Source organism: Asterias rubens, chromosome 11 (genome assembly GCF_902459465.1).
Source record: "Asterias rubens chromosome 11, eAstRub1.3, whole genome shotgun sequence".
NCBI classification, from domain to species: Eukaryota; Metazoa; Echinodermata; class Asteroidea; order Forcipulatida; family Asteriidae; genus Asterias; species Asterias rubens.
This window is the reverse complement of record NC_047072.1, coordinates 12,423,491-12,437,859: the sequence shown is the minus strand read 5'-3', so window position 1 is coordinate 12,437,859 and position 14,369 is coordinate 12,423,491. Positions and strand designations below refer to the sequence as shown.

At 39.5% G+C, this 14,369-nt stretch overlaps 1 protein-coding gene across 1 annotated transcript in view; it reads left to right on the top strand.

Moving 5' to 3' along the window:
- The window catches only part of LOC117296334 (mannosyl-oligosaccharide 1,2-alpha-mannosidase IA-like), a 30,375-nt gene extending 21,491 nt beyond the window's left edge, over positions 1-8,884 (top strand). Inside the window, exons 5-10 of the mRNA XM_033779200.1 lie at positions 577-700; positions 1,898-1,991; positions 4,694-4,809; positions 5,549-5,762; positions 6,607-6,779; positions 8,229-8,884. Coding sequence (XP_033635091.1) covers positions 577-700; positions 1,898-1,991; positions 4,694-4,809; positions 5,549-5,762; positions 6,607-6,779; positions 8,229-8,450 — 943 coding nt within the window. The 3' untranslated portion in view covers positions 8,451-8,884. The remainder of the gene's footprint in view (positions 1-576; positions 701-1,897; positions 1,992-4,693; positions 4,810-5,548; positions 5,763-6,606; positions 6,780-8,228) is intronic.
- Positions 8,885-14,369: the final 5,485 nt, after the last annotated feature.

Here is a 14,369-nt window from a genome sequence, read left to right as displayed (position 1 = left end):
GCATGGATGAAGGTGTGATTGAGTGGTGCATCATGGCACGTTATGCCATTTACGTTATTGCGTTGAGTTGGGTTCTTTGAATAATAAACTTTCCTTCGCCTTTCAAATGTCAGATTAAAGGGATATTATTGCAACAGGGCTGGAAATAACCACTCTGTGTCACTGTCACGCGTCTATAGTAGGTTTACATGGTTAAGCACTTGGCCAGTAAACCCCATGGCCTGCAATAACCAGTGGATCAAATGCCTATAATTTTAGCAATCGGCGAGTAACCTGAGGGCTTGAAATATTGTATGTACATGTACATGTACCAAGGGCCGAGTCCAGTAATTTTGGCACTTGGCCAGTAACCCAATGGCTTGAAATAGCCAGTGGCTGATGTCCATATGCTTAAGCACTTGATGATTAATCCCAAGAGATTAGAGATACTGTAATGCTGTAATTATCGTCTATACCACTAGCGTACATGTAGGTCCAGTCATTTTAAGCACTTGGTCAGTAACCACCATTGCTAGTCTTATCTTCTATGAGACTAAATTTCTTACAAGACTTTTTTTTTCCTCTCTTTTTAAACAGTGGAAGCAGTCGGAACTGGGGTTGGGCTTCCGGAGGCAGCTCCATACTCGCTGAGTTCGGATCAATGCATCTTGAGTTTTCCTACCTGTCAGAGATCACTGGTGACCCGGTTTATCGTCAGAAGGTTGGTGTAGAGTTTCAAGAGTTACCCCTCGGCCGAATTTTAATATAGCTGTTTTTCAAGCATACTAATAGGGACTTTTCGTTTTCGATGACGGATACATGTAGTTCTGCGACGGTTGTTCAGCTAAACAATGTCGTTTTCAGCACAACGAAGATTCATCCCAAGTACTGTCGTAGAAATTGAGGGACGACCGTCCTCAAAGCCGACGCATGCGCAGATGACGCCAAATGTCATCTTTACCTTCGCAGAACCATCCGTCGTCGAAAACGAAAAGTCCCTATTAGCTAAGCACAACAACATTCTGCCATGGAGGAAGAAATCTGCGAATCAGAATGGGTTTGCAAACAGATGGACTGCACATGCACATGTATATGGGGTGTCGTGGCCGAGTGGATAAGAGCACTGAACTCGAGCTCTGATGCCTCTGTTCAGCAGAGTGTGGGTTCGAATCCCAGTCGTTACACTTGTGTCCCTGAGCAAGACACTTAACTATAATTGCTTCTCTGCACCCAGGGGTAAATGGGTACATGTGCACAGGCTGTCTACTCCCCAGGGAGCTGAGATGGTTTAAGGAATGATTTAAGGCCCAGTGTCCAGGGGTAATAATGTCAGAAGCGCTTTGAGACACCCCTCGGGTGTAAAAAGCGCTATATAAAAACATACTATTATTGTTATTATTATTATTATGACGTCATTCATCACCTTCTTTGATGTGAAACAATGGAAAGGTGCACATGTGTACGCACTGCGCAAGACTCTCGGGCCAATGATAGCCTTTCACAGGTGCACGTTTCATCAAAGATGGCGGCCAATGCAAAGGGTCTACTTTTTAAACCTTACACTTTTAGAGCAGAACAATGTTTTTATTCGCCAATGGAATTTTTTTTAAAGATGAACAGATGCAAAAGCTGTTGGACTTGTGAAAAGATGTGCACCAGTGAAAAAGGTGACTGACTTGTGAAAAAATATGCTCAGAGAAATACAAATGTAGCTAGTGGACTTCTGGAAAGATTTGTGCGATTGGAAAAGCCAGAGGACTTTTCGGAAAAGAAGTGCACCGGTGAAAAAGCTTATGAGCTTCTGGAAGCAAGCAAACTGGGCAAAAAAAAAACTGTGAAAATGGTAGCTTAAACGACATATTTTATGTTTTCGTGTTTTCGTAATACCATACTGAGTTTTGTTTTTTCGTTCTTTCAGGTGGACAAAATCAGAGAGAAGTTGGATTCACTTTCAAAACCCAACGGTTTATATCCGAACTATCTGAACCCCAAGACCGGCAAATGGGGACAGCGTAAGTGTTTCTTCTTTTTTTGACAGCCAACGCGTTTATCAAGTTTTCTTTACTGTGTCTTGTCAAAAGCTCTGAAGTCTCGTTTGTGGCTGTAATCCAGACGTGGAAGTAAATGTGTTCATACTTTCTTAGAATTGCATTACTGAGGGATGCTAGTTTTTTCATGGTTTCCCAATGAAGTAATCATACTAATAATAATTGTGTAAACTTGACTTACATGTACCTGTTCAAATTCGCCAAGCTGACTCGCTTCTGACTTTTAAAGATGCATTTGTTTGAATCTATATTTTTGTAACAAATTGTGGTATTATTTTATTTCATTCTTTATGTTTATTATATTCCATTTTCCTCCTTTTTAATGTATCTCCCAAAAAAAAAAAAAAAAAAATCCTTGCATATTTTTCATGGTTTTCATCCACTTTATTGTGTTTTGCCTGGTTATATTTATCTAATATTTGTATATTTGACTTAACTCCATTCCTTATTTCCTTGTTGTATCATTGTAAATCGTTTCAACCAATTGGTTGCCATACTGTTACATTTCTTCATGTTTGTATTACACCCGTACTAATGAAATTGCATTGGCTATTTATACAATTCGTTTGTTAACTTTCAAAGTTCAAACATGTCAATCTCCTGCTTATTTATCTGAACTTGTTCATCATTATTCCCCTACTCGGACTTTACGATCATCTCAACAGTCATTGCTTTCAAGAGCTTCTTCCAGTTTTATTGGCCACAGATCATTTTCTTACAATGTACATACAGCGCACCGTTTCTTAGGAACAGTTTTCCTGTGCATACTCGCAGGCTAGTTCTTTACACTGTTTTAAAAGTCTCTTTTAAAAATCTCATTTGTTTGAAGATGCCTACCGTAATTTTCGGATTATAAACCGCGGTTTATATGTTGATTTTGACATTTTTTTGAACTCCTGCGGTTTATTCTCCGGGCGGCTTGTAAGCCGACGTATAAATATTTAAGAGAAAAACGGCATTTTTAAAAAGAAAGATCGTTTGTAAAATATTCTAAATAATGTTTTTTTTTTCTTAAACGAGAACAAAAACCTGCCTGTGTGATGACAAAAACCTGTTGAAAATCCCACCACAATTGTATTCCATGTTTCCTTTGTAAAACGTTTAACAGCCGCCCTCAGCTAGCTAGCTCCCCCCGCTCAGCGCAACTCGGGTTAGACTAGACTGGTGCCCGTCTATTTATCCTAGCGATCTCTACATGCTGGCGTCAGACATTCAAGCTATACTCGTGTCTCGGCGAAATAGACTCGTCCCCTGTCTATTTTTCCCACGATCTTTATATACTGACGTCAGACATCCGCTACACTCGTGTCAGCCAGCGGTTTCTTCAGCTCAACCACGCACACCGCAACAGCAGAATGGTGAATGGACGTACGCAAAGAGCTATGCCGCTCCGGGGGATCAAACAAAACGTTTCCAAACTGCCCTGATTGTTGAGTCCAGTAACATTGGGAATTTTATTTCCAGGCGGCGCAAATGCGAGGGCGTAGCGCAACCCGTCAGCGAACATCGCTCAGTACGGTGCAGCCAACATCTGTTGTGCAATCTCGAGATTGAGCAGCGCAATTAACAGATTGCTAGCTTTACGAACTCGCATGTGTGTACATGTGCTTAATGTGCACGCTGCATGATACATTACTGCATACACACACGCTACGTCCGTCCGCCCGTCCGTCGTTGCAATAATCTGTTGTGTGGATCCTCGTTGTGGGACTACAATAAAAGGGAGGGAGAAACACCGGCCAACCAAAAAAAAAAAAAAAAACCCAAAAGAATGCTATCCTATAATAGATCATTTCAATTACGATCAATAGTGTAAACTTTAATACATTTCCACTTTAATTACGACGCAACTCCACATTGCGGCCAACTATACAAGACTGAGTGATGTGCCGCCCGCCTGATTGGCCGTTTGATGATTGGCCGTTGTTGATTGGCCGGTGATAGTTCCATTCATAAAATCTTGGCTAGACTTCGGACGGATCGAGTAGAGCGGCTGCCCATTGTACAACGGGGAGCTTGAACGTCTGACCCACGCTTTGAGGCTCGGGGCCCAGTCTAATCAAACGTGAACAACTTTTGTCAACAGAGGGCGATGCGATGCAGGGCAAAGTTCAACTATTTCTCGGTGTGCGTTGTAGACCGATCTTTGATTCACGGAGATTGTTGCCAAAGAAGTTCACAAAACATATGGTCAACACAACCGATCATCAAATTGCAAATTCTTGAAAAGGGTTGTTGATGGAAACAAAATATAACTCAGGACTGATAGTGTGAGATAAAAAATCACCCGTAACGCGGCAGGTTTGCGTACTTCACTTCCGTGTTTTGAGGTTAGTTTTTTCATGTCTTTTTTTTTATTTTGATCGCGGTTTATACGCCGCGCGGCATATACGCCGACATCTAAATATGTTTTGTATATTTTGAGGAAGTGCGGTTTATACGCCGCGCGGTTTATAATCCGAAAATTACGGTATTTGTAATCTGCTTACAATATAACTGTATTTTCACATTGTATATTTTATTGTTCTTTTTATGTGCTTAGAGGCTTTTGCATTAGGCGCTTTAAAAATGTATTTTTTATTATTATTCATTTTATTATATATCTTTATTATTATCAATGTTATTAAGACTCGTCATTCTTCTGACCTTTGACCTTCACGTTACAGAACATGTATCTCTAGGAGCGTTAGGAGACAGTTTCTACGAATATCTACTCAAGTCTTATATCCAGTCTGGAATGAAGGACACAAGAGCTAAGAAAATGTACTTCGAAGCAGCTGAGGTGATTAAAACAATTTTACATAAAATAAATTTTGAGTTACTGAGCATGCTCAAACAACCCACAGCCGGTCACTGATTTTACAGGAATCATGTTATGAACTGATCAGACTCTCCAGTTGTGTTTACATTTTGACAATGAATTGAATTTACCATTATGTATTTTTAATCCGCGCTGCAAGAAAAAGCACTCTAAAGTGATTGTGGAGCAATCCCGTGAGAATTTGACATTGTGCTCATGTCATGATTAAAAGCACTGGACACTAGTATTAGTGATTACTCAAAAAAATTGTTAGCATAAATAACTGACTGAGCAATGAAGAGCTGTTGATTTTATAAAACAAGATGTTGGGATACACCAAGTGAGAATACTGGTCTTTAGCCCCTTTCACACAAGAGCAATTTAGCAAGGGTCCCTGGCTAAATTGTAGCATTGTTGTAAACTTTCACAAAATGTACCTCGTGTTAAAGGACAACAATTTCTTTCTATAGTCCAAGTTCTTTTGCAAAATCGTGTCAAACATTGCTACCTTTTGCAACCATGCTAAAATTAAGCAAGGGACCCTAGTTAAAATGCTGTGGTGTGAATAGCACTTTTGCCGATATTACCAAACGTGTCCACTGCCTTTAAACTCTCTCCCGTTATTGTTTACCTCTCATCACTCCAGCCTAATTAACTCATGATTTATTCAACATTCTGTATCACCCCTTCCCTCCTTCTATCTTATAAAACGATTTCCCAGGCGCTGGAGAGGAAACTCAAACAGACATCACCGGCCGGTCTGACCTACATCGGGGAGTGGCGAGCGAACCGCGTGGAGAAGAAGATGGATCATCTCTCGTGTTTCTCCGGGGGAATGTTCGGTCTTGGTGCTCAGTACTCCACCCAGAAAGATCACTACATCGAGCTGGGGGAGAAACTGGCAGAGACTTGTCACAAAGCTTACGATAACACAGGTACGGTATTTAAAAACCAGGACTGGAGTTATTACACTGGACCAAAGGCTAGTAATTTCAGTATCAGGACCAATTTGCAAACTGACCCCATCTTTAGTTGTTTTGCTGCATCCAGCAGCAATACACCTGGTCGACATTGCCGGAAAATGCAAGAAAAAAAATTGTTTTGAAACGTACAAACTCACGACAGGACTTGAATGTACTTCCACATACGTGTGTGCAATGTTCAATCGAGGCAAAGTCTGCCTTGATTGACGTCACAAAAAGGGGTAGGCGGAGTCACCCCCCCACACAACTTTATTAAATTTTTTTAAACATAAAAATCGTTAAAAACAATTACTCCAAAAAATATTTTATTGTTCAGGAACATATACTCTAATGTTTGAAGAAAATACCAGGTGACTTTAACACATTTCTTAAAAAAATATCTACATGTAGATGAATCTTAAATTGAAATTCATTAATGCTGTATTCATAAGTAAGTAAGCTTTGTGGTGACATCATGTACAACATCTCTGTTTGTGCGTATTAGCAGCTCTGAGAATAGCCTGTTGTCTACTCGACGTTTCGATCAGTAAGCTCTGATCGTCTTCAGCAGAGCCACCACTTCTCACAGCAGAAATTGTTTACATGGTGTCACTGCTAATCTAACTTAGTTTTTTTTCCATCATGAACAGCCTTAAGCCCTTGGTGTCCTTGTAAATGTTGCCAATCAGATAGGCCTAATGACTTTATGCTAATTTTATTTTTATAATTTTTTTTCCCCATCAAGAAAACCCCCTCCTCTCCTCAGACCTTAACATTAAGTCTTTCCCTCTTGTATCGCTCTCTCCCTCGTTAACAGCGACTAAACTCGGTCCAGAGGCCTTTTGGTTTGAGGGTCGGTCGGAGGCGGTTGCCATGCGACAGAACGAGAAGTATTACATCCTGAGGCCAGAGACCATCGAATCGTACTTTGTGATGTGGAGGCTCACACATGACCAGAAATACCGAGAATGGGGCTGGGAGGCTGTTGAGGTAAGTGTCATTAGTATAGTTCTAGTCACCCGGGGGGGGGGGGGGGGGGGGGGGGGGGGAGGGTAACGGGAGTACATTTTTTAAACACCGGTAGACTTACATACAATGTATTCTTCGAGGCATGTTTGCAGAGATTTTGTTCTTAAATAACAAAAAAATATAATGAAAAGTTTTAAATGTATGGTTTGAATCCATCCATCATGAAGCTATTAAAAACAATCAGGCCTGATGATTCGTTTTGGAAAGGGCAAGGGCACCAAGGCATTTCCTCATTGGTAAAAGGCAACCTATGAGGAAATTGTAAATTTCTGCTGGAGCATTTCAAGGGCGCCAAGGCAATGACCATGGATTATTGAGGCCTTTGTTACCTCCGGTGAAGTATCAGGCCTTCATAGCTGCAGTCACCCAGGGGAGGGTAGCGTGAGTACCATTTTTAAACGACGGTAGAATTATTCTTCGAGACGTGTTTACAAAGAATGTTTAATTCTAAAATAACAAAAATTATGATGTTGAGTTTGAGTCCATCAAGATCAGGGTGCCACTCTCATAGAGACGCTGAAGCACAAATAGTAGCTAAGCAGAACAAAATCCGGCTTACCAGAATGAGGTTACCGACCAAATTACCATGTCACATGTTCAATTTGTGACTGGTATCCTACTCACTATTGCTTCGCGCAGTATTTTCTGCTTAAGCAGCTCTATGAAATTGGGCCCAGGATGCTAAACACAAACAGTAGCTACACAATAAAATTTTCCGGAATAAGGTTACCAGCCAAACTACAATTTCGCATGCCCATGTATGGATGGTAACCTGCTCATGTTTGCTTAGCAGAATATTGTTACCAGCCCTGATACTTCACGGAGGCAACGAAGCCCCCTGGTCATTGCTTTGGTGCCCTTTAATAGCTCAAGTAAAAATGTAAAATTTCCTCATACATGTAGTATGCCCTTTACCAAGACGAAAATGCCTTGGTGCCCTTGCCCTTTTAAAAACGAAGCATACAGGCCTGTGTTAAGTAGTATTTGATAGTATACATGTAAACCATTGTGATAAACGGCTTCCTCTGAAGTAACGTTGATTTCGAGAAAGAGGCAATTTTCCACTAAATATTTGAATTTGATTTCAAGACCTCAGAATTAGACTTTGAGGTCCCGAAATCAAGCAACTGAAAGCACACGACTTTATGCGACAAGGGTGTTTTTCCTACATTATTATCTCACAACTTCGTGGACCAATTAAATTCAAATGTTCACAGGTTTGTTATTTTGTGCATATGTTGAGATACACCAAGTGAGAAGACTGGTCTTTGACAATAACCAAATGTGTCCAGTGTCTTTAAGCTCCTTGTTGTTGGACACATGCGCTGTATAAGACTCTAATATTATATTATTATTTCATCTGAAATTGGAAATTAACTTTGTCTTCTCTTCACTCTCTCCTTCTTGCAGGCTCTAAATAAACACTGTCGCGTGGACAGCGGTTTCTCCGGAATACGAGATGTCTATGCAAACAAAGTCAGCCACGACGACGTCCAACAAAGCTTTTTCCTCGCCGAAACACTAAAATACCTCTATCTTTTGTTTTCCAACGACGACTTAATACCCCTGGATCAGTGGGTGCTAAACACAGAAGCCCACCCTCTACCCGTTATAAAAGATTGGAAACATTGATTCTAAACGCAAGTTAATATATTTTTTGCCAGCATTTTTTTTTTTTTTTCCAGCAAGGATGGGGCGGGGATTGGAATTTTAAATTGACATAGATATCAATCTGTTCCCAACCCAATCAAGGGGAATGAGTCACTATAATGTAAATAAAGTCAACACTTGTACATACATGTACATGTATATGGGTAAAAAGGAGGTAAAAATGCCATGTTTCGGTGAAGCATTAAAATGCCTGCTCTTCATGGTTTTATCTGGATCCTGTGTAATCTTTTACCAACTCCCCCACCACCCCCCCCCCCCCTCTCGCCTCCTTTCCTCCCCAGTACCCAATATCATAAAGCTGCTTACAGAAAGTTGTGCTTAATTGGTTTCTTCTTCTGCTATAAAAAACAAAATAATAACAGGGAACCAGTCACAAGTGGTTCATGTGGAAACAAACTTTTTTGTAGCCTTATTCTGGTTAGCATAATTTGTTTTGTGCCTTGCTAATTTTTGTGCTAAGCAGCTTAATTTCATTGAGCTGCTTTTGCATATCAAAGTAGCTAAGCAAAAAACAAAAACCTGCTAAGCACAACAAAGTTACGCTTACCAGTAAAAGGTTACCAGCCAAGCTTTCATGTCACAAGCACAACGACTGTTATCCTGCTTATTTCTGCTTAGCAGAAAATTGTTAAGCAATAATTTCTGCTTAAGCAGCTATTTGAAAGTGGGCTCCTGGGCCCAGCTTTTGATATAGCTGCCTTATCGTAAAAAGTAACTTAGCACAACAAAATTATGCTTACCAGAATAAGGTTACCATCCAAACTATCATTCCATTATGTACAATCTGTGACTGGTATCCTGCTCATTTCTGCTTAGCAGTTAATTGTTAAGCAATATTTTCTGCTTGAGCAGCTCTACGAAAGTTAGGTTGGTTATCAAAGTTTAGTATGGAAAGATCTTGAAGTGACTCATTTGCCTTGTTGAGTTTTATAAATAGCTTTTAGGATCTGAGGTCACAGTTGGTTACTCACATTTTGTACAAATTTTAGGCACAAGAGTTTTTTAGGTGACAAGACCATCTTTAGGGGATGTGGCTACAGCTGGGTGCGGCTTTGGCTGGATCGCCACTAGAACATGCATTGAATCATAGTCTTGAAACATCCTTAGCCATAGCCGCCAATACAGAGCTTATAAGCTGTACCCGAATTGGCGGCTACAGCTACGGCTGTTGCTAAGGGTTTTTCTAAGGATGTCCTATATTTGGCCCTTGTGTTGTTGGACATATTTTTCTAAAGCTTTTTTTCCAATTAGCAGCTACAGCTGCGGCTGGGACTGTTGCTAAGGGTGTTTCTAAGGTTGACCTAAATGTGACCCTTGTAATGTTTGACATGTCTTTAAGCTGTATCCAAATTTGTGTATACAGCTGCGGCTACGACTGTTGCTAAGGGTATTACTAAGGATGTCCTATTTTTCATATAAGACATTGTAAGATAACAGAAATCCAGCCGTAGCCCCAAGTTCGAACATGTCCTCAGTTTGTTGCTGTTCTTTTTAACAAGGTATAAGTTCTGTGCTTTGGTGGAATTTTGTTTAGATTTATTTTATCCAATTTGTCTTTAGTTCGGCTGGGAATATTTTTTGTGTTTGCAAGTTTAGTTTTATCGGAACGATTTCAAACAAGTTTACTGCATCAACTTGTATATTCAAATGTATATCTGCTTTTTCACGGTGAATCATTGCAATGCATTTTTGATAAGGCCTTGTAATTTTTCTTGGATCAACCAAAATTAAATCGACATCTCGATGGCATGTCCCCAGACTCTTTTTACTCATTGTCAATGGGTGACTTTTGGTGGACTCTAGGTGGCAGCAAACTTAGGTCGGAACTGCGTAAAGAATGGACCTCATCGCAAACACCCATTCCGCGACCTGTTGAGTGAGGTGCATGCTGGTCTAGCTACCGATCAAACTTTTTTGTTTCTTTTTTTTTGCTATAACCCACTTTCTGATACATGAGTTTTAAGGTCATGGTTTAATTCAAATGGCGCAGTTCTATCAAACTTGATCGCTAGCTAGACCAGCATGCATTTGATTCTATGCCTAACACGCACATGTCGAGTTCTTGGGGTAAGGTCTACGGAAATTTACCTGTGGTAAGTCTGGTGCCACCTAGTGTCGTAAAGTCGCGCATTCGAATTTTTTTTTTATTTACTTGAGGTACTAAGAAGTAATGTCAATTCGAGACAAGGTTCAGATTTTTGTAATTACTGCCAAATCATGATCAAAGCATTGTTCACTCACCAAAGACGCTGCCAGTGTAGTTGTTAATAAACTGTTATTAAAATTCCAATCGGCATTCTACAGTACACTATGTCTGCAATCATTTTTTTTATTTTTTATTTTATTGTTGTTTGGTTGGAGTCCCTTTTTTGTTTTCAGTTGCACTTTCTTTTTAAGTGTTCTTTATATTGAATTGTCATTTAATGAACATGTTATTTTGGTGTTGAAAGGAGAATGTCATTGACTTCAAAAATTGTCTTTTATCGGGTAGAGTATAGCCTTTTCCAAGGCTCTTCACGCAAGCACCGGCCCGCTCTGACTTCACGAAATGCATAGATACTAAACCGCACGGCACATAACAGTACTTAATACCGCGGGGTCGAAGCATGGCTTTCGAGGTATCAACGAGGTTACAAAACGAGGCCAAAAGCCATGATTCGACCCCGCGGTATTAAGTACTGTTGTGTGCAATGCGGTATAGTATCTATGCATTTCGTGAAGTCAGAGCGGGCCGGTGCTTGCGTAAAAAGCCTTGGACAAGGCTTAGGTAGAGTATGAGGTCCGTTTGTCCATTTGTCTGTGTTTGGGGGTTTTGTCAAATTAAGACCCCCTTGCATTGATGCCACCACTGAAGGTCAACGCTCAACTTTTTGCCAAAGATAGTTCGCCTGAACATCTGACTTCACATTTTGAATTACGCCAAGGGTATATCGTGGACCTGTAAACTTTGTGGTTTAAAAAAATAGGAACTATTCCTATTTTTGTCTGGTGTTTTGCTTTTTTGCACTTTTATTGTATCTTTTTGTTTCTTATTTCTCTGATTTTTTATTTATATATTTTGTGCTATATAATGTTCCTTTTCGATTTAGTTGAGCCTTGACTATGAATTTTGTGGTGAAGTGAATTTTATTTCATATGTCAATTATTTGAATATAAATGGTATATGTGTAAAGTAGTCCAGTTGGTCCGAGTAGAACGTGTAAATCAAGGGTGTGTAAATAAATTCATTAAAAAGATGGGAAAGAAAGGTTTGTGATTAAATCTCACCCTTTAGAATTTGAGCCCTTAAAAGGCAAAATAGTGTTGTAATTCTTGCATCAATGTTGCAATCTCTGTGAAAGGTATAGGGTCATAGATTTTCGTTGGTCAACAAGCTTGTGCTGAACCAAGCCATATCAAGAAAGTAACAGTAAAAAAAGTCACTTTTTAAAGTTTGTGAACGTTTCAGCTGAACACGGTGTCTAGCTGAGGAAACGGCACAAAACTTCCACAGTGTTTTTAACAATAACACACAATCCTTCCCGCGTGTAGCGAGAGTAAACAGCGGGTACCAACCACATCTCTGGCTGCAGCATTTGCGAACGGAAACCATCAGAAATCTGAGAAACAGTCATGCATGAATTATATCAGGTTTTAACATTTTGGGGTAAAATGATGATCAAACCATATGTTACTTCTAATTATTACACCAAAATAGGCTTTAACAACAGTTGCAATGCTTTTTTATCAAGTAAGTTTGTATGGTCATTCATTTTGGGGGCACTTGACCAATCTATGACCATACCTACCTTTAAAGAAGTAATCTATGGGAGTTGTATGTTCTGAAGACCATTAAAGGCAGTGGATACTATTGGTAATTGTCAAAGACTAGCCTTCACAGTTGGTGTATCTCAACATATGCATAAAATAACAAACCTGTGAAAATTTAAGCTCAATCAGTCATCGAACTTGCGAGATAATAATGAAATAAAAAAACACCCTTGTCACAAGAAGTTGTGTGCGTTTAGATGGTTGATTTTGAGACCTCAAGTTCTAAACTTGAGGTCTCGAAATCAAATTCATGGAAAATTACTTCTTTCTCGAAAACTATGGCACTTCAGAGGGAGCCATTTCTCACAATGTTTTATACCATCAACCTCTCCCATTACTCGTCACCAAGAAAGGTTTTTAGCTAATAATTATTTTGAGTAATTACCAATAGTGTCCACTGCCTTTAATTAAGCCTATCTTTAACTAAACGTCAAATATCGACCAACGGGGCTCTACTTCTCAACGTCACTGCTTATTTTAAAAAGCTTGTCACATTATTCATACATAAGATTTACAATAATATATACCTTCTGAAAAGTAAATATTTAAATTAATAAATTAAAATGTTCTCTTTTTAACCAAACAAAAATGGCTTTATGTGGACGATCCATCCGGTCTTACAAATTTTATTGTGGAAATATTGTATTATTTTTTGTTCGCTATCAATCTTAATGTTCTTTTATTAGGCCTTACTAGTTATTTTATAGCAATATAAATCAACGGCAACAAATAAGCTGTACTTGACAAATTAATAAAGTATGTCAATGCGGGGGCTGATTTTCGAAACAAAAAGACTGCTGGGATTTATATTTTGTTTGTTTCCTTGACAACTTATTTTAGTTTCCCTCACCAGAAGACTGTGAATATGCTAGACTTGTGGACAAGTCGTTAAGTGTCTGTCGCGGTGATAGCGAAACGGCTCTCACGTAACTGTCTCGTGAGACTTCTGCTCGCCGCCAGACTTCTGCTCGGCGCGAGACTACTACAAGTCTAGACTACCAAAATGCAGGAGCCGTCTTTATTCAATTCCCTCCAATTAGTTAAAACATTAACGACCAATAAGCGTTACCCCCCCCCCCCCGCCCACCCCCAACAAGACTATAGGACTTTATTCCCCTCGCAGACAGTTTAGATTTCCCATTATTCTCAACTATTTTCTTAAAGGAACACGTTGCCTTGGATCGGTCGAGTTGGTCTTTGAAAAGCGTTTGTAACCGTTTGTTACAAAATGCATTATGGTTATAAAGATGATTTAAAAGTAGAATACAATGATCCACACAAACTTGCCTCGAAATTGCGTGGTTTTCCTTTTACTTTGCAAACTAACACGGTCGGCCATTTATGGGAGTCAAAAACTTGACTCGCATAAATGGCCGACCGTGTTAGCAGACGAGGTAAAAGGAAAACCACGCAATTTCGAGTGATACTTGTGTGGATCATTATATTCTACTTTTAAAACATCTTTCCAATCATATGCATTTTATAACAAACGGTTACAAACGCTTTTCAAAGACCAACTCGACCGATCCAAGGCAACGTGTTCCTTTAAGCACTGGGACTTAATGTTGCTCTAAACCTTGGCACATTCTTTGCTTTGTTTTGTGGACGTGGCAAACGTCTTACAGGTTAATGTATGAGTTTGTCTAGACATATCAGTTTGTCTTTTTGGAAACCGTGTGACTTTCGTTTAGAGTAAAACCGGGGACTTTTGCTTAATATAGAGTGAAGCTGAAAAGGGCTGCTGCTTTACGGTAAAACACTAGTACTTTTGATTCAGTACCGTTCCTATGACTTTTGCTAATATAGAGTAATACAATGCGACTTTTGCATATACTTTTGCTGTTGGAGTAAAACCATAATATAGGCCATTGAAGAGTTGAATCATCATAAGGCAACTAAGTTGCAAAGATATAGATTGCATCATGGATCAAGGAATAATTGCACCAGTTTTTATTCATTGCACCAAACAACAGTGTGTATAGAGTTGTCCTTTCTCTAAGGTATAATCACGGAGCAATATTGCTCCACGATATAATGCACTAAACATCCACGTCGCTGTTTGTGTCGTTT